Source organism: Thamnophis elegans, chromosome Z (assembly GCF_009769535.1).
Source record: "Thamnophis elegans isolate rThaEle1 chromosome Z, rThaEle1.pri, whole genome shotgun sequence".
Taxonomy (NCBI): Eukaryota; Metazoa; Chordata; class Lepidosauria; order Squamata; family Colubridae; genus Thamnophis; species Thamnophis elegans.
Window position 1 is genome coordinate 122589510 of NC_045558.1, and position 26346 is coordinate 122615855.

At 44.7% G+C, this 26346-nt stretch overlaps 1 protein-coding gene across 1 annotated transcript in view; it reads right to left on the reverse strand.

The window, feature by feature from the left end:
• Nucleotides 1-21105, reverse strand: part of BICDL2 (BICD family like cargo adaptor 2) — a 32238-nt gene extending 11133 nt beyond the window's left edge. The window contains exons 1-7 of the mRNA XM_032237309.1: nucleotides 20537-21105; nucleotides 9581-9796; nucleotides 5432-5548; nucleotides 3132-3278; nucleotides 2714-2896; nucleotides 849-1013; nucleotides 627-757 (exon numbers count right to left, since the gene is read on the reverse strand). Of these exons, the coding sequence (XP_032093200.1) occupies nucleotides 627-757; nucleotides 849-1013; nucleotides 2714-2896; nucleotides 3132-3278; nucleotides 5432-5548; nucleotides 9581-9796; nucleotides 20537-20845 (1268 nt within the window). The 5' untranslated portion in view covers nucleotides 20846-21105. The remainder of the gene's footprint in view (nucleotides 1-626; nucleotides 758-848; nucleotides 1014-2713; nucleotides 2897-3131; nucleotides 3279-5431; nucleotides 5549-9580; nucleotides 9797-20536) is intronic.
• Nucleotides 21106-26346: the final 5241 nt, after the last annotated feature.

Sequence of the window (26346 nt, forward strand, 5' to 3'; positions counted from 1 at the left end):
TGTGCCAGTGAACTCAAATGGCTGGGTCTAACTCAGTTTCCCCCATCTGATAACTCCAAATGGGGTGGCTTTGCAAATGGCGGACTCAGACTTTGAAACTTGCCTCCCCAAGATAGACAGGCTGGTCCAGCTGCTTTGACATGCAACTAAACCAGCAGCAATTATAATATCAGGAGCAGATGGATTATAGATAGCCCTTAATTTAAGACAATTGGGACTGGGACTTCCGTTGCTAAGCTAGGCGATTGTTATGCGAGTCATACCCGGTTTTACTTTTTTGGCACAGCCAGTAAGTGAATCACTCTGGTTGTTAAGTGAACCATATGGATGCTAAGCACGTCTGGCTTCCCCCGTTGACGTCTCTTGTTAGAGAGAAGGTTGTAAGGTTGCAAATGCTGATCACATGGCCCTGGGACACGGCAACCGTTCTAAATTCATGCTGGTTGCCAACCACCCAAATTTGATCACACGACTGTGGGGACGCTGCAACGATCCTAAGTACTATTAGGACCAGTCATAAGTCACGTTTTTTCAGTACTCCTTTGTCACTTGGAATGTTGGCTAAATGAATGGTGGTTAAGTCAAAGGATGATGGGGTTTGCAAAGCAAATAGACTCAGAGCTCACTTGATTATCGCCTCATCCCGATCTGCTACGGCTAACTTCAAGGCCTTGTCCCGATTGCTTTCTTGGTACAACCGCCGCTGGTTCTCTATCTCGGACTTCAAACCACTGAGCTCCACGTGTTGCAAAGTCACCTGGGAATGGAGAAGAACATCAAGCAATGTGCGATTTCCAAGCCACACAAGACGTTGCCCTCCCATAAGAGAGAAGTACAGCACAGATTACCTGATCCTGGAGTTTTCTAATCTCCATTTCTTTCTGGGCCAGGATATCTTGCTGCTGATAGTTCAAGGCTGAAACCTTTTTGGTGTATTCAGAGATGTTCTCCTCCGGACTCGGAGAGGCCTTCTTTGGAGTGGAATCAGTCTTGTTGACGCCATGGGTGATTGACTAAAGCAGATAAGACTAAATTAGATTAAAGCAGTTTATCTGAGGGACTATCTCTTGCCGGTCACATCTACCCGACCAATTAGAGCGGGGAGGCAGAGAATGTTGCGGGTCCCATCCCCGAGGGAGATACTGTTCTGACAGGCCCGACAAAAACCCCTATTATTAATTTACTGTGAATTCTGCTCATTCACATTCAGCAAAGTCTTTCAAGGGAGGATTTACAGTCACAGACTAAGCTTATCTGGCTTGGAGAGCTGCCAGGCCGATCTCTGCAAACCTTGGCAAGGAGCCTCGGAGAATAATGAACCAATTAAACAAACTAATTGTCTCCTGCAAACTCCACTCCCCTTTTGCTCCTCGTTTATTCCCTCCAGGAGGGACCATTCATCGTCCACCTGTGGCCTTACTCCCAAGTCAACCCCTGTTCTTTAGCTGTTCCCTTCGTTTGGCAACTCTGCACATGCGCACACTGGGAACAGGCTCCCGCTGTTTGTCTGCCTCACTGATGTCTGACTCTGAAGGCAGCTGATAATTGGCATACGGCTCTGGCCCCCCTTTCTGCCTCTGACACACAGCCATAATCAGAGCCTTCCCCAGACTCCAGGACTGACCCAACTTCCTCATTGTCTGAATCTGCTGCCAGCTCCGCTGGCCACTGATGAGCCACAATAGATATACACCTGGTGGGACCCAGAAGAAGGGCCTTCCCCATGGTGGCTCCCTCTCTATGGAACATAATTGCCCCAAAGATTAGAAAAGCCCCCCACTCTGATACTCTTCTAGAAGGCGCTGAAGACCTGGTTCTGCCAGCAGGCCTGGGGAACCCATAGTGGGATGGAGCCCATTAAATGGCTCGTGTGATCAGCTGTTACTGGGGTGGGGAGGTGGGAGGTTACAACAGCCCTGAAAAATAGTGACTTATGACCATTTTCCATTCTGATTACCATTGCAGCATCTCCATGGCCATGTAATCAAAATTCAGCTGCTTGGCAACTGGCTCATATTTATGATGGTTGCAGTGTCCCGGGGACATATAATCACATTTTGTAATCTTCTGACAAGCAAGATTCATTTAACAACTGTGTTACTCTATTAACAACTGCAGCGATTCACTTAACAAACGTGGCAATAAAAGTCGTAAAATGGGACAATACTCACTTAACAAATGTCTTAGTTAGCAACATAAATGTTGGGGTTCAATTGTGGTTGGAAGTCGAGAAATTCCTGTAGTTCTAAGTCGAAGATTTGGTGTATGTTGGATTGTCTGCACCCCCAAAGTGTGGGAAAGATTGCCCCAAAGCTGCTTTTTCAAAAGGCAACTAGATTTTATTTTTCCTTGAAGATGTTTCACTTCTCATCCAAGAAGTTTCTCCAGTTCTGACTGAATGGTGGAGAATTCTCCTCCATTCAGTCAGAACTGAAGAAGCTTCTTTGATGAGAAGCGACAAGTCTTCAACAAAAGGCAAAGAAAACCCAGTTGCCTTTTGAAAAAGCAGCTTTGGGATAGCCGTGACCTGGATGACTGAGAATCTCCAGGGACATTTGGGAAGGGTTGGTAATGAATCAGATACGTGTGATGCTTTGCACTCCCTCAAATTAGCATACAAATAATTACAACCTTCTTTTGACATTGAAGATTTCCCCGGTTGAACTAAAAAGAGGAACCTGAGCTCTCCTCCCAGCTGCATCTTCTGTTTTACCTTTGGTGTCTGTCCAGGAGCTCCTGGGGCATCGCCTAAACTGCTTTCAATCTCGGACTGGATGGAGGTAACAGAGGTATCTAACTCATGCAGACGGATCTCTTCTTTCAGATCCTTGACCTGATGCTGGAGGCGCCTATTGGCAGTCCGGAGTTCCTCAGCTTCCGCTTCTACCTGTTTAAACTTTGGACGGGAAGAGAAACGGGAAGAAGAGAGGCTGAAAATAGCTTCCGGGGAAAAGAAATAAAACCGCTTTCATAGAATCCTTCTCCCTAATTCTTTGCATAACTGCCCATGGGTGACTCATTTTCCCAGCAGTAGTTTCATGTCTCCTTCTGTTTCGCCCCTTCAGTTTCGAGACTGGCAATTGTTCCCCTGCAATAGTCAGGCTGATGTGCAAGTAGAAACATCAACACACCTTCAGCTGCTTTTCACGGCTCTCTCTCCGGAGAAAGAGGAGGTTTTCGTGTAACGTGTCCACCAGTGCCTGGATGGCTTCGTTCTCCTCGCGGAGCTGACGGTTCTGTTTCTCCATATCTTGCTTCCGCTCTTGAAGCAGGCGATTCTGCAAAGGAAGAGGTCAGAATTGAGCATAAGAAGAAGAAAGGAAGATCACGTCCATATCACCGTTCCCTGCTCAGGCAGTCCAATGCCTCATATCCAGTTTTGGTTTGGGACAAGTAGAATATTTTTCTTCCAAACGCAGAAAATCTGGAAAAACACTGCATACCAGTGGTAGGATTCAGCCAGGCCACACCTATTCGGGAGAACCGGTTGTTAACTTTCTAAGCAGTTTGGAGAACCGGTTGTTGGAAGAAATCTCATTTTGTTTTTTTCCCACTTTACAGGGCTAATCCTGTAAGGAAGGCAGGAAGGAAACATTCTGGTGTTGTTTCTAGCCTCACCTTTATTGCCCTGCTTACAGAAACTGCCTCTCCGATTAACCCTTATTACATTGTAACAGCTAAGGCGAAACGCCTATCAACATGAGTGACATTGAGTTGGCTACGCCCACTCAGTCACATGACTACCAAGTCCCACCTACCCAGCTGGTCATTATGGCAGAGAACCAGTTGTTAAATTATTTGAATCCCATACCTATGCATACCTAACTTTGTTACATTTTTTTAAAAAAAGACATTACATAAAACAGCTATCACTAAAGTGTGGTTGCCAATTCAGTTTGGCCAATAGATAGTTCATTGTAGTAGGAGATTGCACCAATTGATGAACAAATAGCAAGAGCACTTAGATTTATATACCGCTTCATATAGCATTCTCTAAGCCAGTGGTTCCCAACGTGGGGCCTACGCCCTACAGGAGGGTAATTTGATTTTTAATTATTGGAATCTTGTTTAAACCAAGTTAATGGCCTTTTAGGCTTCTTCCATATGAGTAGACTTCACTTTTTGAGTAATTCTTACTATGACACCAGGGGGAGGGGAGGGCATCAAGCGCTTGGCGGCTCCCGCGATGCAAAGTACCCGGTGGGGCACTTTGCCTCGCGGGAGCCGCCAAGACGTGGGTCTGCAGCAAAGGCGCCAAGCCGCCCAGTAGAAAATGCCGGGCAGAGAAGAAATTGCTGCTGAAGAAACGGTGGCTGGCGGCCCAGAGCAACCTCTCCAGAATCACCCTCGATGGAAACCGCCCTCTCAAAATCATCCGTTGTGAAAAGCCCAGAAGTGACCTACAGGACTACGTTCGTAGTGCTGCCCTTTCCAAAAGCCCCGCCGAAGCCCCAGCACTGTGTCCGCTATAGAGCGGGACGCATCCTGCCTATATGGCGGACACAGCGGCGGAGCTTCACTGGGGCTTTTGGAAAGACGCACCAGGGCTTTGTCTCACCAGCCATAAAGCTCACTGCACGACACTGTCAGGTGACCTCTAGATCAGTGTTCCTCAACCTTGGCAACTTTAAGTCCTGTGGACTTCAACTCCCAGAATTCCCCAGCCAGCCAGAGGATTCTGGGAGTTGAAGTCCACAGGACTTAAAGTCGCCAAGGTTGAGTAACACTGCTCTAGATGGAGGCAAAATGGCAGAAGAAGACACCAAGCCTGTGCTGCCAATTGGTGGTCATCAGTATTTTTTTAGCCCAGATTTAGTACAGTAGCTCTGAGTCAGTGATGGCGAACCTTTTCAGCAACCAGTGCCCAAACTGGAATGTGTGTGCATGTGTGTGCGCCGCAGTGCCGAAAACTCAAAGACCAGCTGGCCAGTGCGCATACATGCGCCGCTCATGAACTCTGGCCAGCCGGTCTTCACACACGCTGTAGCAACGAAAATCTGAAGACCAGCTAGCAGGCACATGCATGCCTGTTTTCAGGCCGTTTTTCTGGTCATTTTCAGGTCGTTTTTTGGTTTTGGCCTGAAAAAAGGCCTGTTTTTTGGTTGTTTGGGGGGGGGGGGCGTTTCCAGGCTGTTTTCCGGTGCTCAGGCGCCCACGAAGACCAGCTGTGCATGTGCCCGCCGGAAACCACAAGAGCAGCTGGCGACAGCGCGCGTGCCCACGGAGAGGGGTCTGCGTGCCACCTCTGACGCGTGCCATAGGTTCTCCATCACGGCTCCAAGTCATCAATTACCAATTTGCTGTAAATCGACCGTTTTCAAATTAAGCAACAAGACCCCTGGAATGGTGGAGAAGAAAGGGTTACAGCCTTCTCACCTGCCTGGCATCTGTGGCCCGACGGGGGACATTAATTGACCGTCTTTTTCCTTACCTCAGCTTGCAGACTTTGCATCCTGGCACCGTACTCAGCATTGCAGAGGGTCAAAGTCCGATGTTCTGCACGTAATACAATCAAATCTTCCTGGAGTTGCTGCTCCAAGTGAGTGACCTATTGTAGGTGGTGGAGCAGACAGCTGTTGGTTAGGCTTTGACAATAGGGAGAGTCTCTTTAAACCCCCTTTTTCCCAGGCTATTCTTGACTCCGGCTTTTGCAAAATGACAAGCAGTCCTCATTTGACGACTGTAATAGACCCTGTCCATCAAATTTGTACGTCGTGACGGTCGCAAAATAGGTCAATCATGTGACCAACCCAATTTTACTAATTTTCCTGTGGTGGTTGTTCAGCCAGTGCAGAGATCATAAAGCAGCTGCCATGCTCATTAAGCAAACCAATGGTTCATGATGGGCGCAGTTTTGCCAAAAAGTGGAAGTAACTGCTGGATTTTGGCAAAATCATCGTAAAACACAATTGGTTGAGCCAATGGGGTTCGGTCCCTGAAGTTCAGTCGTTTGATTTTGGGGTGGGGGAGGGGTGACTGTCAGATCTTCGAATCTGGGTCGAAAATAACTCCCAGGTACAAATAGTCCTCAACTTACAACAGTTCGTTCAGTGACCGTTCAAAGTTACAGCAGCATTGAAAAATGTGACCTGTTTTTCAGACTTACACACACTTTTCACATTGCATCATCCCCCCCCCCGGTCACGTGATCAAAATTCAGACATCTGAAAAGTCATATTTATGATGGTTGCAATGTCGCAAGGTCACATTATCCGCTTCTGCGACCTTCTGACAGAGTCCATGGGGTGAATAGATTCACTTAACAACCGTGTTACAAACGTAACAACTGCAGGAATTCACTTAACAAATGTGGCAAGAAAGGTCATAAAATGGGGGGGGGGGAATTCACTTAACAACTGTTGCACTTAGCAACCCAAAATTTTGGCTCAATTGTAGTTGTATGTTGAGGACCACCTGTGCATCAATTGTAACTTTTTGAATGGTCGCTAAGTGACTGTTCGTAAGATGAGCACTACCTGTGCAACCAAATACTCAGGTTCATGCTGGAACTGTGTGAGATGTCTACTTTCTAATTATCTAAGGGAAGAACGTCCTGTCAGCATATATAAAAAATGCCTTTCATTAACAATGATTTGCGACATGAACATCTGTAATTGAATTACAAGCTTTCAACTGGATGTTGTTTCTTGAAAAATATCGTATTATGGTCTCTTGAGCCAATAGACATGTTTTGACCTGTGACCTAAGGGCTTCTTAACAATATCTCCAAGATACGTATGGTTTACATTGCCTTAATTTCCCAGAGATAAGAACAGACAGTAGGCTTGAATGTTAAAAGGAAAATAAACATTTGCACACATATATTTTAATCCAACGAATTTTTACATAGTTTGTTAACAATATTGGACACCAATAAGAATACCACATATTAGTAAGGGAGAGAGGGAGTGTTGCTTGGTTTCAATCATTCTTTGGCTGCGTTGTCTCCAAACAGTGTAATTGTCCAGTTTATAAAACAAATCCACACTTTTACATCCCATTAATAAATTTTTACAAATGCAAAGGCCCCAAAAGAATCAGGGCAGTGACTTTAACTTTTAAATGTTTTTTTTTAAATCTATGGTATCTCTTCATTTAATTTTTAAGGACAGGGGGTATTTTAGAATCTTTATCTCACTTGTTTGACTTTCTTATCTTAACTTGTGATTAGATTCCTACATTGCTAGAATCCTGCCAATCTGGTTGGTGCTGTTATAGGAAGAACACAACGTGACTCAAAGTTGTTTTTTCGTTCTGGCATGGCACATTCTATCCACTTTGTTATTGTAGTGAGAATGAATTTTTATTTGCATTGAAAAAGGAAATCCCCATTTCAAACCAGTTTAGCATCACCCACCTCACCTGTGGGGAACTTAGGTTCCCCCCCCACCCCCAAATATTGGTGAACTACAACTTCCATCATTCACAACATGAGCTCTGATGCTTGAGATGAGAGATAGAGGTTTGGTAGGTTTTCCATGGGTGGCATAGACAGGGATGATGGAAATTGTAATTCAACAGAAAGCACCTGGTTAGGGAAGATTCCCTTCGTTCCCGCTCCCTGCCACTATCCACAAAATTCTAGTCAGGGATACTGATGAATTTAGTCTTTTAAAGAGGAATGGGATTCAGTGAAGGTCCGTGAACTCAGCAAGACTAACCACTCTGATTTATTTTAAGACTAGCTGACAACTCGGTATTGCCCGGGTATTTATTTATAGGGGGAAATTGTCTGGACCAAAAGTAATTTCTAATGTTGGATTTTTCCCCCTTACCAGAGGGAGCCTCCTTGTGTGGAACTGTGAAGCCATTATCATGGCAACTCCACTGCGCTGCACAGTAGAAGTCATTTTACGGCAGTACAGTAGAAGCCATTTTAAGAGACAACAGGCTGCATCTTAACAGAACACACACCCCAAGGAGTTTTAGGGTTGTCTTACCCCCCCTCCCAGTATTTGTCTCCAGAGAGTAAGTTATCTGTGTATCAGGTCTGGTTGAAATTGCTCGAAGCGTTCCAGAGTTATGCTGGAACATACACACACATAGCTGTTTGTGTGTGTGTGTGTGTGTGTGTGTGTGTGTAAATTTTTTTACATACATACATACATACATACATACATACATACATACATATATATATGTAAAATCTATCTATCTATCTATCTATCTATCTATCTATCTATCTATCTATCTATATTGATTTACAGTAGCTTGACGGATACACACTTTTGAAATTTCAGTGTTTTGAATCCTCCTTCTCTAGTGTATTTCTGCAACCAGCAGATCAAACAAGGTGTGAGATATTTTAAAAGATGGTGCCTCATTCAACAATCTCTTTCTTGCTTCTGAAACTTAGAATCCCCTTCAGGGTATTCAATACACCCCTTTTTAACATGAGTGATTCACCTGAAAATAATCCTAGCCTCTATTCCAGTTCACTCATATGCAGGGTTGAGCTCTTGCTTGTTTTCCTGTTTCCTAGCAGGGTAATTAACATCTTCAAGGAAAACAACCAAGTCCAGAGAACATCAAGAATTTGTCAGCTCAACCCTGAGCTTTATATATTGTCAACTGCTGGATATGACAGCGTGCTAAAATATATTACAGTACAGGCCTTTAGCCTACAAGCCAAGCTTCCTCTTAACAAGAACATTGAGAACCAAACCTACTAGATTGCACTCATAAATTTGATGTTTTGCTCCTTTACCTTCATTGCCACAGATCTGGCAGCAGAAAACAACATTTGACTGATCTGTTGCATGAATAAAATTAGCCTGGTGCTTCCTTGCCCATAGGGATGCAGTGGCCAAGATGCTGAGTTTGTTGATTAGAAAGGTCGGCACTTTGGCAGTTTGAATCCCTAGCGCCGTGTAATGGAGTGAGCTCCCATTATTTATCCCAGCTTTTGCCAACCTAGCAGTTCGAAAGCATGCAAAAATGCGAACAGAAAATTAGGGACCACCTTTCAGTGTTTAGTCATGCCAGCCACATGACCATGGAGACGTCTTCAGACAGTGCTGGCTCTTTGGCTTTGAAACGGAGATGAGCACCACCCCCTAGCTTTGGGAACGACTAACACATATGTGTGAGGGAAACCTTTACCTTCCTTGCCCATAGGAGAGCTTTCTCTGTTGATTGACCTAACCACTCTGCATTTTGTTGCGTGGCACGACATAACCGCAAACGTCAAAAGCGCGCCGATAACACCGCGGCACTAAAACCGCGATGTCAAAAGCGCGCCGACAACAGCGCGCCGACAGAAGCGCGATTTAACTTAAGGTAAGGTTTAGGGTTAGGTTTAGGGTTAGGTTTAGGGTAGGTTTAGGGTTAGGTTTAGGGTTAGGTTTAGGGTTATTTTTAGGGTTATGTTACAGCGCGCTTCTGTCGGCGCGCTGTTGTTGGCGTGCTGTTGGCGCGCGGTTTTGACGGTGCGGTTTTGTCATCGCGCTTTAGTCACACACGCTTTAGTCTACTGCGGTTTTATGGTGGAACCATTTTGTTGATATACACCAGAAGGCCTCCCTCTTAAGCCTTCCCTTCCCAATGAGGTAGAGGTAACACCGTCAGAGTCCCTCCTCACCTGACTTAGCTGCTCCACCAGACGTTGGTTCTGTTCTGAAAGGTCTAAAACTGCCTGTGAGTTCTCTCGGCTGGTGTCCTGCTGTTCTAGACGCTTCTGCCCTAGCTGGGCTCGGGTGGCCACCAAGTCAGCCTCCAGCTCTGCCGTCCGGGTTTCAAATTCCGCCCGGCCTGATTCGAGGTGCCTCCGGAGTTCATGTTTCTCTTGTTCAAGATGCTACAAGAAGCAGAGAAGAAGATGTGAGGGCCAGAAGGAAAGACTCAAGACTGGTGTAGGAGAAAGATCCAAAACATCATGCAGGACAGGGATGGGTTTTGGCCTCTTCGTCACGTGCGTGTGCTTGATGCGTGCTACGTGCACATATGCAGTAGGTTAAAAAATGCTTCGGCACATGTGCAGAAGCAAAAAACAAGATGGTGGCGCCTATGACGCTGCCAATAGAACGGGATCAGGGGTGTGGCTGGGCGAGTTACTACCTACTCGGCTGAACTGGTCCAAACCGGTAGTTCTAACGTCTTCTATAGAAGAGGTTCCACAAATCTACAGTGCCGTCTAGAACCGGTTCTGTCTAGAACCGTTCCAGCTCCCCCCCTGTCCGCACATCATCAAGATGAAGAGCGAGAGGAGGAATTCTGAGAGTTGAAGTCCACAAGTCTTAAAGCTGTCAGGTTTGAACACCCCTGGGGAGTTTTTTTCTAAAGGGTTAGGTGCACAAGGGTCTTGTAACTTGACAGGTTTAAGACTTGTGTGCTTCAAATGTCAGAATTTCTGAGCTAACATTTTGGTTGCTAAACAAGAGCGTTGTTAAGTGAGTTTCACCACATTTTACAAGTTGGCCACCCCCACCCAATCATATGGCCAGCAAACCACTCCCACCTGGTCACATGGCCAGCAAGCCACTCCCACAAAGCAGGCCACACCTACAGAAGAGGTTCTAAAAAATTCTGAAACCTACCACTGGAACCCACCTCTGATGCAGGGATGGGATTCTACCAGTTCGGACCGGTTCAGGCAAACCGGTAGCTCCGAAGATCAGCTGGGGGCAAACCGGGTTTCGCCCAGTAGCAAGTGGTCCCATCCCCCCATCCCTGTGCTTTACCTACCTTTATCTTCTCATCTGAGTCACGCAGCATAGTGGATTGCTGCCCCTCAGTTGTTTTCCACCCCAGGCAGTAATCCGGAAGATAAATCTTCTCTAAACTGCACACATGCAAACAGTGCGTGAAGCACGCACTCAGCCAAGTGTTTGTTAAACCGGTAGGATCCCACCCCTGAAATCATGCCTTCTATTGGGCACTCACATTCCCAATACAGGCAGTTCTCAACTTTACAACAGTTCATTTAGTGATTGTCCAAAGATACAATGGCACGAAAAAAAAGGACTTATGACCATTTTTCACAGTTACAACCTTTGTTGTATTCCCCATGTAATCATAATTCAGACAGTTGGCAATTGATTCATTTATGATGACCCAAGGTGATCATCGTTTGTGACCTTCTAATAAGCAAAATCAATGGGGAAACGAGATTCACTTAACAACCCTATTACTAACTTAACAACTGCAGTGATTCACTTAACAACTAAGAAATTAGTCAAGGGGGGGACAATTCACAATTGTTTTGCTTAGCCACAGAAATTGTGGGCACAACTGTGACAATAAGTTGAGGACTACCTGTATTGGTCTACCTTTGAATGCAAAAGGATGATTTTAAGGAAGAGTATGGAAATGATTGGATATCAAGTGCCATAATTACATAAGCAAAATGATCTGCAATTGCTAAGCAATCTTTCCTATTCAGAGTGCAGTATTCAGATATAGCCCATGAATAGTTTTTTGTTTTGTTTTTAAACTGGAAAGAGAAATCTTTTCAGAATGTAGGTGATTTTCAATTATTAGCAAAATACATTGAATACTTCTTCGGCCAAATTGGGCCTTTATGGTGCTAGACTAGAGCACAGGGATATAGGACCTCACTGTCCATTATATGTGCTGCATCCCTCTAAGTCAGTGATGACAAACATTTTCGGCATCGAGTGCCGGAAACAGAGCACTTTGTATGCGCTCTTCTAGGTCACAACAAGGAAGAGGAGCTGCCCAGGGGACATGCATGTGCCGGAAAATGAACCTGGTTTCCAGTGCGTTCATGCACGCCAGCCAACAAGTCTTCCAGTTACTGCCGCACAAACACACACGCCGATCAGCTGTCTGGCGTGCATTCTCACACTGGAAACAGAAGACCAGCACTACCGCACGTATAAAAGGCCAGTTGATTGTTGCCTGTGCATGCACGGCAGAAACCCGGAAGAGGAACGGGCGACGCCGCACATGCCGGGTGACATAGCTCTGCCAGCCCCTTTGGGCATGCGTGCCATAGGTTCGCCATCACGGTTCGAAGCGATCCCAATTTCCAGGACTTCAGACTCAGTATTGGAAGTTTCTTCCAGAACCTTTCATTTCTCTATAAAATCTGACTTTTTAGAGATCTGCTGCAAAATCAGATGCCAAAATACTAGAAGGGTAGTGTGATATATCTGGAGGACACCAGATGGTGTATAACCTACAGTCAGCAGATCTGGATACAGCATGCCGTAAGCTCCAGACTCTACTTTTGAATGCAAAAGTCAGTTTGTCAAAAGCTTCTTGAATGAAAGGCTTTCTTTTTTTCCCCAAAGGCAACATTTCCGTGGACACCAGAGACAGGACCTTCCTGCTATTAAGGAAGGTCAAGCTGCCTGTGACCGAAGGGTCTAAGGACATACAACAGAAGGCAGATTGACTCGTGCCATCTGGCCTACCTTATGGCTCCCTAAACCAGCCAGTTGCCTGGGGTGCGATGGTGGATATCACCTGGAATTAAGTTTCAATTTCCAATCCAACCAACTTCTGGAGGTAGGAAAGAGGTCCTGCCTCATTAGTCTCTCATGCGGATGGACACAGAGCAGTAACATGATCTTTGACTCCGCAGCCAAGTTCCACAAGGAAAGGAAAGGATCTAGGATTGAGAGACCGAAGGTCTGTGGGGCAGCCCAAGTGATTTAGGTAGAAAAGGGATCCCTCCTGCTCTCAAGAAGTCACAATGTTAGTCTCTTTACTAACTTAGCAGAGGTGGATTCCTACTGGTTCAGACTGGTTCAGCCGATAGTAGATAGTAAGAGCCGAGGTGGCACAGTGGTTAGAGTGCAGTACTGCAGGCCACTTCAGCTAACTGCTAACTGCAGTTCGGCGGTTCAAATCTCACCGGCTCAAGGTTGATTCAGCCTTCCATTCTTCCGAGGTGGGTAAAATGAGGGCCCAAACTGTGGGGGGGCAATATGCTGACTCTGTAAACCGCTTAGAGAGGGCTGAAAGCCCTATGAAGTGGTATATAAGTCGAACTGCTATTGCTAACTTGGCTGGACATGTACCCGAACCGGTTCTATACTCAGTGGCGCCATCTTGATTTTCAAGTGCAGAACAATCTTCATCGAAAAAATGAACTCCCCCTCCCCCTTTTCTAATGTTGTTCGCATGCACAGGCCTTTTTAGGTGCAAATGCACATTTTTTTTGTGCACTGAACTGGTAGTAATGCCAGCAGGAAACCACCCCTGTACCTTGGGTACTATTGGAAGTGCTTTCCATTACCTGACAACGTGAGGTGTCAGCAATAATTTTCCTCCTAGGATTAACTCCCAGGGCCCTGCCTCATGGTAGGGTTACTCCTAATGCACTGTGAATTCCTTTCCCCATAGAGGTAGTCAGTCCTATTCAAGAATTGCCTAGCAAGATTGTAGTGGATAATGTGCCACAAGGTACAGGAAGCCCCACGCTATGAGGGTAGTCCTCAACTTACAACTGTTCATTTAGTCACTACTCAAAGTTTAGAACTTAATAGAACTTAAAAACACGACTTGTAACCAGACTTCACACTTATGACTGTCGCAGTATTCCCCATTGTCACACGATCAAAATTAGGGCATTTTGCAATCAACATGCATTTACTATTGTTGTATTCCACACGTACTACTTTTTCAAGTAAGGTGTAGAACATATCAAAATACTGTTTCTATTTTCCACACAACAGCCATGTTGGGTTAAGAGAGAGTGACTGGCCCAAAGTCACCCAGCTGGCTTTCATGGTTAAAATGGGATTTCAACTCAAGGTCTCCCACTTCCTAGCCTGGTGCTTTAACCACTAGACCAAACTGTTGCAGTATTCTAGGGTCGAGCAATCACCACTTGCAACCTTCACAGTTGGCTTCCAATGTGGAGAATCAATGGTGGAAGTCAGACTCTCTGGATGAGAGGATGATTCACTTAACAATTGCAGCGATTTTTTAAACAGTATCTGTTAAACAAATGGGCAAGATTCGCTTTGCTGCCTTGCTTTGCAACAGAAATTCCTGTCCCAATTTTGGTCGTAAGTCAAGGACTAGCCCAATAACAACCCTGTATCACTGCACAGTACTGCAGGCTACTTCTGCTGCCTGTCGGCTGCCTGCAATTCAACAGTTTGATCCTGACTGGCTCAAGGTTGACTCATCCTTCCATCCTTCCGAGGTGGGTATAATGAGGACTCAGATTGTTGGGGGCAAGAGGCTGACTCTGTAAACTGCTTAAAGTGCTGTACAGCACTGTGAAGCAGTATATAAGTCTAAGTGCCATTGCTATTGCTATGAAGTGATCCCAAGGTGGGTCAGACTTTGTGTGGAGACTAATTCGTAATTCGTAATTTAATAAGCTTATATGCTGCCCAATCCCTTAGGACTCTGGGCGGCTTACAAATACAAGATAAAACCAAACTAAAAATAGGGGAGAGGCAAAAACAATTTAAAAGAGACACACCATACACTCGACTTAGCTGGGGCCTGGACCCCATTCATGGGTCAACAGCCCCAGGCCTGCCGGAACAGCCAGGTTTTGGTGGCTTTTTGGAAGGCCGCGAGGGTGGGAAGGGTCCGGATCTCTGCAGGTAGATCGTTCCACAGGGCCGGAGCAGCTACAGAGAAGGCTCTCCCCCAAGGGGCCGCCAGCCGGCATTGTCCGGTCGACGGCACCCGGAGGAGGCCCAGTCTGTGAGTTCTTATCAGCCGTTGGGAGGTATGCAGCAGGAGGCGGTCTCGCAAATAGCTAGGTCCCAGGCCATGTAGGGCTTTAAAGGTAATAACCAGCACCTTGTAGCGCGTCCGGAGACCAATAGGGAGCCAGTGCAGCTCACGGAGGATAGGTGTAACATGGGTGTATTGAGGTACACCTGATATCGCTCACGCGGCTGCATTCTGGATCAACTGTAGTCTCCGAACACTCTTCAAGGGCAGCCCCATGTAGAGCGCGTTGCACTGTATGTGCCAAGATATCACAATGGTACAACTTGTTCCTTGCTTGCCAGCAAGAAAAACAGGCCAGCAAGGTTAGCCGCCTCGTTTTCTGCCAGCAATCCACTAATTAGTGACTGAGAGTAAACCAACTGAAGCTTGTTTTGTTTGCTGGCTAGCGATAATTAAAGCTATTGTTATTTTTTTTCCATTTTTCTTTGCTTGGATTTTTATTTAACTTTCCTGGAAATCAAGTTATAACAGAAGATTCCACAGGCTATATAATTCCTAAGCGGGAGGCTATCAACTTTCCCTGCAGCAGCTTCCCTAGGCAGTGTCCATAAAATGCAAATACATGCTAAGGGGAAAGTATTTAACGGAATCTTATTCCATTCAGACATGCCTGGAGGAAGTATGGGCAGGCAGGCAGGTCTCCTAACAGGATCACACCAACAAGCAGGCTTGGCACAGCAAAAGAACATTGCTTTTCAAGAGTGTCGTAAAGCTGTACTTGCCATGGCTTGAAAAGAGCCACAGCCCTGTGTGGAAATATTTGGGTACCGACATTAGTGGGTGAGGTCCTGTGGAAGCGAGAGTGACTCACACTTGGTGCTTTCTCACTTTTATATATCCTTCATTCTTCCCCTCTTAGGTAATTATATCCACCCTGGTGGCAGACTCATGTCGGTTTTGTGGTGCCTTCCTCCGTGCCAAACTGGTTCTCCCAGTAGCATGCCCAGAAATTCCCAGTTGGTGCCTGTTAAATTCGAGGTCAAAGACGAGGGAGCAGAGAATTTGGGGACGGGGGGAAATGAGAGGCTAAGAAGGCAATTTTTTTCTGTAGGGAAGGGAATGGGCTGAAAAACAGTGTGCAAAGCTTCTCTGAAAAACAGAGGTGATTCCAGCAGGTGCCAATGTTGCTTCACATGCTAAGTGGGAATTCCCATGTTAGAACTAACAATGTTTATGTGGTTGGCACAGCTTCAAGAAAACCAGCCTGGCAACCTTCCAGATCTGCAAGGCCTAATGTTGACTCCCTCTTCTTTGTGGCAACCCCTGCGATATTGGAACACTGCTATCATGTCTCCCCTAGTCCTTCTTTCTCTTAAACTAGACTTACCCAGTTCCTGCAACCGTTCTTCATATGTCCAGTCCCCTAATCATCTTTTTTGCTCTTCTCTGCACTATTTTGAGAGTCTCCACATCTTTTCTACATCGTGATGACCCAAACTGAATGCAGTATTCCAAGTGTGGCCTTAGCAAGGCATTATAAATTGGTATTAACACATTTCACATGATCTTGATTCTATCCCTCTGTTTATGCGGCCTAGAACTGTGTTGGCTTTTTTGGCAGCTGCTACACACTGCTGGCTCATATTTAAATGGTTGCCCACTAGGACTCCAAGATACCTTTCACAGTTACTACTATTGAGCAAGGTACCACCTATACTGTACCTGTGCATTTTGTTTTTGTTGCCCAAATGTAGAACCTTACTCTTTTCACTATTGAATTTCAATTTATTAGATAGTGCCCAATGTTCAAGTTTCTATTCTATTCTATTCTATTCTATTCTATTCTATTCTCTGTCCATCTTGACTGGGGAGAGGCACAATGCTTTAGATATAGGGTCAGTTGAAGTAACCCGTAATGTTTTAACAGAATAACAGAGTTGAAAGGGACTTTGGAGGTCTTCTAGTCCAACCCCCTGCTCAGGTAGGAAACCCTATATCAGTTCAGACAAATGGTTGCCCAGTTTTGAGTAGAGATCTAAAACTTTCACAAATTAAGCATTCTTTCCCATGTTGGTAATTTGTATCTTGTGGGATCACAGGTAGTCCTCAACTTACAACCCTTCATTTATCAACTCCTTGAAGTTAAAATGGCAATGAAAAAGTGACTTGGGACTGATCCTCACACCCTTACGGTCACACGATCGAAGTCGGGTGCTAAATAACCCGCACGTATTTACAGCAACCTGGGGTTCTTTAATTGTTATTTTTGACTATTTCCCTGCCAGCTTCTGACAAGCAAAGTCAATGGAAGAAGCCAGATTCACTTAATGGCCAAATTATGATTTTTAAAGGTCATAAAATAGGTCATGACTAATGGCTGCCTTAGCAATGGAAATTCTCATCCCATTCATTTGTGATCATACGTTGAGGACTTGCTGTACAATGTAAATCCACTTAATATGTTCCTGGTGCGTCAGCAGCCCCAACCTTTTGGCCACCAGGGAATGGTTCCATGGAGAGAGGTTTTTCCGCGGACCAGAAGGGGCGTGGTTTCACATACTGCCTGCATCTCGTGGATGGCGCTTTGCTTGCTTGCATGCTTTCTGCCATGCTGTGGCTGAGTGCCGATCCCTGGCCAGGGTTGAGGTGAGGGTGGGGATCCCAATGTTAAGTCCAGGGGTGGGATTCAGTCGGTTCGGACCACTTTGGGCAATTGGATGTTAATTTTAATCTGGTTCACCGAACTGGTAGTTACAAGGACCAGCTGACCCTACCCACCCACCCCCCCTCCTCTCCTAGGATTCTCCAGGCAGCCCATTCATCATGCCAGCTAAGTGCAGGGCTTGTACGGAGCTCTTGGAGGGCAGAAAATGGGCCCACCGGAAGTATCAGATGTCTGGAAATGGGCCCATTTACAGCTCCGGAGGCCCTCCAGACCCTGGGGAAGGCTGTTTTCGCCCTTCCGGAGGCTCGAACAAAAGCCTCCAGAGCCTGGGGAGGGCAAAAATACACACCTTCTGCCATCCCAGTGGTGCAGGAAGCCAACTAGGCCACACCCCCATGGCCAAGCCCACCCATCATCCAGACAGAGAACCGGTTGCTTAAATTTTTCAATCTCACCCCTGGTTAAGTCATATATTGAACGATTTGGGAAATATTTTCTGATTTGCAATTATGTGTTGAAACAGCCCTTGGGAGGGGAGAAGATGAGCTTCTGCCAAAGAAAGCTCCTGACTCTCATGTTTTGTGACATGGAAAGCAGAGGGATGGATGAAACTGTGTGAATCATGATCTGGTGATAAGACACAGGAAACCTCAGGAAGCAATAGTGGCTGAGCCATTCTAGTAACTCTAATTAAATAACTCCAGAAGACTATCTCACAAACCTGTCTACAGCAGTGAGTTACGTTGGGATGGGGTATGCAGCAGGGGTGGGTTCATACCAGTTCTAAGCTCTTCTATAGAAGAGGTTCCACAAATCTACAGTGCCATTTAGAACCAGTTCCAGCTCCCTCCCTCCGCCCGTCTGCATACATCATCAAGATGACGAGTGAAAGGAGGAATTCTGGGAGTTGAAGTCCACAAGACTTAAAACTGTCAAGTTTGAACACCCCTGGGTTTTTTTTCTCTAAAGAGTTAGGGGTGCAAGGGCCTTGTAACTTGACAGCTTTAAGACTTGTGGACTTCAGTGCCAGAATTCCTGAGCCAACATTTTTGGTTGCTAAGCAAGAGCGTTGTTAAGTGAGTTTCATCACATTTTACAAGTTGCCTACGCCCACCCAGTCACATGGCTGGCAAGCCACTCCCACTCATTCACATGGCTGGCAAGCCACTCCCACAAAGCAGGCCACACCTACAGAAGAGGTTCTAAAAAAATTTGAAACCCACCACTGGTGTGCAGGTAGTCCTCATTTGTTTAGCAATCAAAGTTACTGTGGCACTGAAAAAACTTATGACTGGTCCTCGCACTTGTGACAATAGCAGCATCCCCATAGCCATGGGAATTTGGGTGCTTAGCAACCAGCATGTATTTAAGACAGTTGCAGCATCCTGGGCTCATGTAATTACTATTTGTGACCTTCCCAGCTGATTTTTAACAAGCAAAGTCATTGCGGGAAACTGGGTTCGCTCAACGACCATGGGATTCACTTCACGACTGCAGTGATTCACATAACAGCCGTAGGAGAAAAAATAAATGATTGCAAAATTGGGTGCAACTCATTTAAGAATCATCTGGTTTAACAATGGAAATTCTGGTCCCAGTTGTGTAGTCATAAGTTGTGGACTAAATACCTATACAGAATTTTGGAGTTCACTTCTCACAGCCTCTTTTCCTTACCATCTGCACTTCGCTCTCCTGAACTCACTGTGGAATTACATGCAGCTGGTACACACACCTGCGCACTAATTTATTTTGTTCAGAATTCCACTCTAAATGTCACAAGTTCATGTTTATCCATGAACTTCTGCCACTGCAGAACTCTTCCGTTGCAAAGAGGCAAATCTACCACTGTTGGGCCGGCACCCCCAGAAGTAGCAATTGGGCAGCTCATAAATTCAAATAAATAAAGATTAAATGATGGAAGAGAAGAGAGAAAAGCAAAGCATGGAGCAATTTCAAAATGAGAAACTTTGAAATTGATTATTTGGTGCTGAATAAAAATAGGTGTAAATACGAGGGAGTGAATGGGGATGTTCGCACACATCTGTGCACAGAATGAAGGGTGTGGAGGTACAGCTGTAGAGCCATGAATATCACCATAGAGGTCAAATTGCTACCCTTCCAATGAGAAAACCTATGAAAGAAAAAGACTTTACAGGCAGTCCTCGACTTATAATCATAATTGAGCCCCAAGTATCTGTTGCTAAGTGAGACATTTAAGTTAATTTTGCCCCATTTTACGACCTTTCTTGCCACAGTTGTTCAGTGACTCCTGCAGTTGTTAAATTAGTAACATGGTTGTTTAACTGAAACTGGCTTCCCCATTAACTTTGCTTGTCAGAAGGTCGCAAAGGGAGACTCCGTGATCTCAGGGATAATATGAGTCAGTTGCAAGCGCCTGAATTTTCATTGTATGGCCATGGAGATACTGCAACCGCCGTACGTGTGGAAAATGGTGATAAGTCACTTTTTTCAGGGCTGTTAAATGAACAGTTGTAAATTAAGGACTACCTGTGTAACGTTCCTACTTCAAAGAATGTCCTGATGCAACCTAAGACTTTTTCTTTCAATTAAATGTATTCATATGGGGAAGAATTCAAAGAGTTGAACAAGGAATAAAATGTGGTCTGATGTTTGAAGGTTGCTGGGATGTAGATGCCCAGTGAAATCCCAGTGATAAACTCTTGGATGAAAATAGAAACCTGGGAAACAAACAGGGTGAAGGGTTCAAGGATGAGATAGCAACAAGGGGTGGGCTGTAGGATTTTGAATCCATAACTTTGGTGAGAAAGCACATGAGAAAATTCCCATCTCTGAGACGTTCTTTTTCTTTTCATAGCAACCTAGGAAATATGCTGAATGGGCAGAACATGATAGGGCCTAATCCCAATCAAAACCACAATCCTAAACCCAACCCCAAGGCTGACCCTTACCCTAAACCCAACCTTAACAACAACTGTAACAACAACCCCAATTACAACCCCAATCCTAACTCCAAACCCAACGCCAACCCTAATCTCAACCCCAACCCTTATCCCAACCCAATCCTAACTCCAACTAACCCCAATCCAACCCTAACTCAAAACCCAGCACTAATCCCAACCCCAACCCTAACTCCAACCCTAAACCTAATCCCAACCCTAACTCCACACCCAGCACTAATCCCAACCCCAATCCTAATCCTAGCAAGTTTCACATCAGACCAAAGAATCTCGGTCTATATCAGGTCTTCTCCTGCCTGTTCCTTATTCCAGCCACCTGCCTCACCTCTTTGACTTCCAAATATTCCTTCATCAGTTCATCATAGCGTCGTTCCAGTTCCTCGTTATGTTCCAGGAGCATCTTTCCCAATTCCGCTGCCAACAGCAAGTCCTGTTCTTTCCTCTGAAGCAGCACCCCCAGATCCAAGTCTTCGGGGTCCCCTTCTCCCGCAGCTCCAGCAGCAGCAGCATTCCCCACAAAGGGTGGCTGGCCCTCACCCCCAAAAGGATAGTACTCATCCCCCAGAGCTGGTGGGGGAGTCAGAGGGAAAGGACTGCGAAGGGGCTCTTCCTCTGAGTTCCTGGAGGAAGCCATGAAGCCATGGAGTCTCGAGAATAGTCTAGGAAGGCTTGTCCCTCAGACTGGTTAGACTGGGGAGATTTTACAAGCCAGGATGCTGGTGGCACTGGATGCAGGCGGGTTCAAAAGGCCAGAGAAAAAGCTGGCATGCAGGACCCGGCTTGTCCTATTTCCCCATAGAACAAGTTGCCTTCAGGAAAAGAAACCCACAGGTGATCTACACCATCCAAGGTTCATGGGGAGATATCAAACTCTTGAGATCCACCAAAGCTCCGTAGTCGGACAATCAACCTGGGCGATCTCCAATTCCTTTCCTTCTGATCAGGTTTCGCTGTTTACTTCCCGATTCCAGCCTCCACCCTCCCAGGCGACAGGTGAGATTTGACGCTGTTTGCTCCACCTTTTCTCTCTCACAGCCTCACCTGTTGCTAGTGTTTCTCCTCTCCTGGGAAATTTCTGACAGTGCAGTTTTTCCACCGCCTTGGTGTATCACAAAAGCAACCAAATCCTGTGGCTTAAAAGCAAGAGAAAAACATCTTCCCAAGCCTGTTTTCTCAAAGCCCAGATTTTTTTCTAGGTCAAACCACATTTTTTTGATCTTGGATTATTGGGGTCACACAGCCTGAAGTTATTTCCCACCAAAAGTAGTTCTCTGAACCTTTAAATGGGAGGTGCCAGGTGAACAGGGCCATCCAGGTGAAATTTAAACTCTCAAGAGTGAAAGCACCAGTTTAGGCTGCATTTTTTTTTTAATTTCCTTTCTTCTCAAATGGTTTCCGTTTATTTTCTGTTTCTTGCCTTTACAGCAAAGGTTACAAAAGGCTTTTAAGCACCTTTTGCAATTTCCTATTGCAGTTCGCAAACTAGAGATGGGATGAAACAAGTTGGTTGCAGACATCAGTACATTCATGGCAGAACTGAGATTTATAACTCTGCTCTCTTTAGCCGCTAGATTACATCTGACTCCCAAATATAATCATCCTCTGTGTTTTATGACAGAATTAGTCATTCCAGTTCCAATTCCTCCCATCTTTAAATCCATATAGAATGAAGGAGTAAAACAGGTTTAAAAATACTCCACATCAAGCAAAGCAGGAAGCAATACAGAAATCTCCACATGTACGTTGATAAACACAAGCATGAAGAAAACTCTCCTCTAAGGTTACGGCAAAGAATGGATAACATTGGCAATAAAATAAACTGGAACATCACATAAAATGTATTTGTGTTCCATCTTTATTATTTTTTTAGAAATAACTATTATCCACCACATTTTCTTCCTTTTCATTTTTCTTGTAAAAACAACTCTGTGAGGTAGGTTGAGTTGAGAGAGAGTGACTGACCCAAAGTCTTGCCTTCATGACTAAAGCAGGACTAGAATCCAGAGTCTGCTATTTTCCAGCCTGGTGCCTTAACTGTTAGACCAAACTGGTTGTCGAGCCACTTTATTTTAAAATGTCATTTATAAGCGTGACAATGGCATATGTAATCTCAATTTTTGGCAGAAAGCTTTGAAGATAAAGCAAAACTTCTACTATGTTCAAGACTGATTGATTGAAATCATGTATAAGAAGTCAGAAAATAAAATTGTTATGGCTTGGTTCAAATAACTTTTCACCCAAAATCAGATTTAAAAATATTGATGGAATGTCAGAAAACAAGGGAGAGGTTTTTTTTTTTTTACCATGTGGGTAAAATATGGGAAGTTCTCCTAAAACAGTATATTAATATTGTTGTTGACAGAAGTTAACCAAGTTATAGCACTTCTAAAAGTATTATTATAAATACGCTTTAAATAAAATTCAGATTCAAGCCAATTTTAACCCCTGTGAATTAAGAAGCAACCTCATTCTTTTAACATTTCTTGCAGTAAGTTGTTTTCATATATATCCAAGATCAACATTTGTTTAAAAGAAAAACCTCAAAAGAACTAAAAAGTTCTAAGGGAAAGCTACTGTGAACTAAACTTTGAAACCGGGATTAACATTAAACAATTAACTGGCCTAATTCCCATTCAGTCTAAAAGACGAAGTTTAATAAATGGGGTATCAAGCAGAAACCATTTGAGTGAATAATTTAATAATTTAATTCTGGTGATAGATCTGTAAGATAAAGGTAAAGGTTCTCCTCATACATATGTGCTAGTTGTTCCTGACTCTAGAGGGCAGTGCTCATCTCAGTTTCAAAGCCAAAGAGCCAGAACTGTCTGATGACATCTCCATGGTCATGTGGCCGGCATGACTAAATACTGAAGGTGGAAGGAATGCTGTTACCTTCCCACCAAAGGTGGTTCCTACTTTTCTACTTGCATTTTTATGTCCTTTTGAACTGCTAGGTTGGCAGAAGTGGGACAAGTAACAGGAGCTCACTCTGTTATGCAGCTCTAGGGATTCGAACCGCTGAACGACCGACCTTTCTGATTGACAAGCTCAGTGTCTTAGCCATTGAGCCACCGCATCCCTATAGACCTGAGATAGATTTGAGATAGGACCAATTTTATCAATACAGATAGTCCTCAACTTATGATCACAATTGAACCCCAAATTTATATTGTTAAGTGAGAAATTTATTAAGTGAGATTTGCCCCATTATATGACTTTTCTTCCCATGGTTGTTAAGTGAATCACTGCAGTTGTTAAATTAGTAACACAGTTGTTAAGTGAATCTGGTTTCCCCATTGACTTTGCTTCTCAGAACACCGCAAAAAATGTTCACATGATCTTGGGGCACCACAACCGATATAAATATGAATCAGTTGTCAAGCACCCAAATGTAAATCTTATGACCATTGGCTACAATAGTCATAAGTGTGAAAATGGACATGTCACATTTTTCAGAGCCAATGTAACTTTGAACGGTCACTAAACAAATTGTTGTAAATTGAGAACCACCTGTATATAAAAAAATCCAATAGTTGTGGACTTGACCTTAACAATTTACTCCAAAAAATATTTTACGCCTGAAGCAGATTTCAAAATCAAGCTTTTAGCACTGCAGGAAAAAACAACAACAAGTAATACATTTTTACTTCTGTAGGTATAAAACTAGCTGAATTTGATGTCCACCTGCTGAATTAAGCTACTTTGTTCACTTGCTAGCTGGCTAGCTGTCAACTTCAAAACTTGATTGATAATATCCAATTCTACTACCAGATCAAGGAAAAAGTCAGGCAAGATATCAAAAAAATGCAATCTGTTCTACTGAGGAGTGCCAGCCCTTTCAGATTTCAACAACCTTTGTTCAAATTAATAACCTTGACTTTGTTATAATTGCTGGCTAATTAGTTTTCTCTGTCAATTAGTTAAAGCTTAAGTGGAGGACAAGAAGCCCAGATTAAGCTGTCAGCAAAAAATAAACAGGATAAACTCCTAGCAGAGATGCTGCCGGTTCGGCCAAACCGATAGAGGAATTCAGGCCTGGGTGGCAGAACCAGCAGCAACCCAGGCCTGCCACGCTCCTGAACCGGCTCCCTCGCTGGCGCTGGGCCGCATCCATTTTGGATTTTAGTGACTGCCTGTGCGCAGTTCACTGTAAATTGTTACAGTGAAGTGTGCATGTGCAGTCACTAAAATCCAAAACGGCGGTGGCCAAGCAGCAGCGAGGGAGCCGGTGTTACAACAATTTACATTGAAGAGCGCATGTTGCGCGCATGTTACGCACGGGTTGCGAATTGGCAGTAATGCCAGCAGCAACCCATCCCTGCACTCCCAGATATATTGGGGGATGGAAAAAAATCTCCTTCAATATATTGCAATATTACTAACAAAAAAGTGCAGCCAAAACAGTCTTATTTAAAATCTCAGGAACTTGGGGTGTTGAAGGACTAGGGGTAACATGATGGTAGCATTTCAATATTTGAGAGGCTCCCACAAAGAAGAGGTGGTCCACCTCTTCTACAAAGCACCTTAAGGTAGGTAAAGAAGCAATGGATGGAAACTAATCAAGGAGAGAAGCAACCCAGTACTAAGGAAAAAAATTCCTTTGCAATTACAATTGCCCCATCTTCTGACCATGTCTCCTATGATTGTATATGTATGTATGTATGTATGTATGTATGTATGTATGTATGTATGTATGTATATGTATATCAGGGCTGGGTTTCAACCGGATCGCACCGGTCCCTGCGATCCGGTTGGTCGCCGAACCCGGAAGTAAGTAACTTCCGGGAACGGCGAAGCCCCCCCCCGCGCCCGCGTGCACCCGCACACCCGCGCCCGCTCCTTACCCGGTTTTTTCGAATTTCGCGCTTTCCACGCATGCGCAGAACGCCTGCGCGATCCTCCAGGAGCAGCTGGAGCATCGCACAGACGCTAGTACGCATGCGTGCGTGCACGCGCGCACACGCACGCCGCGTGCACGCGCGCGCCGCCGCCCTCGTTCCAACCGATCCGAGAAACCCACCCCTGATGTATATGTATACGTATATGTATATGTATATGTATATGTATATGTATATATGTATATGTATATAGGTGTGTGTGTGCGTAATGTCTCATATAAGAAACCTGTCTCCTGACCATATATACTGCTCAAGAGATACATTTCATGCCCCTGGAAGGACTAGAACTCGCCATCTCCTGGTGATTGGTCTAAAGTCATCCAGCCTCCTTTTACGCCAAAGGACTACGGTAGAAAACTAGATTTCACCATCTTGTTTTTAGCCTGGTGCTTTAGCTCAAACTGGCTCTTGCCAAATCCAACTGATTTAAGCACTCACAGACAAAAGAGATTAAAATTTAACATGGCTTCTGCCTCAAATCCGCTTTTTACAAATAACATGAAAGCCCTCTGGTATCTTTACCTCCTCCAGTAAACGGGAGGTACTTTCAGCATTTTATCTGAGTTGCTGGGAAGATAATCCCCCGCATTTCTTTCCCCAGTTCAAGAGCAGTAACTTCCTTCTCTATTTTACAGGAAAATTCCCTTCCAATTTTTAGAAGAGGGAAGAGCTGGAGTGACTGGCTGTCCCTGTGTTGATTCTGCTTGCTTAAAAGGAATAAATGTGTATTCCCACTTGAAGGTTGACTGTCACTCCTGTGAATGCTGGCGTTGCATTGATTTGTTCCACAGTTCAGACCTGAAAACACTTGATCGATATTCCTGGCTCCAGCCTGGCTCTTCCACTCCCTGCAAGAGATGACTAATAATTATGGGCCCCTGAGTGGGGCCCGACTAGTAACCAATGCTAAATCCAGTAAAACAACTGACCGCTGTGATACAATTGTATAATAATAATAATAATAATAATAATAATAATAATAATAATAATAATAATAATAATAATAATAATAATAATAAAAAAACTCCGCCGTTGCCGGTCCCAAGCCCGGATGAGAAAGGAGGAGGGTTGGGGTCAGGTTGGCATCTGGTCCCGTAAAAAACCCCCCGCCAACCCATACAATATGGTGAAAAAAACAAATAAGAATTCCATACCGCATCGGTCGTCGCGCGGGTTAACAAGGGCCGCGGCGGATGTTGGGGTCCCTGGACATCCGTCGACAAGTGGGCTACAAGTG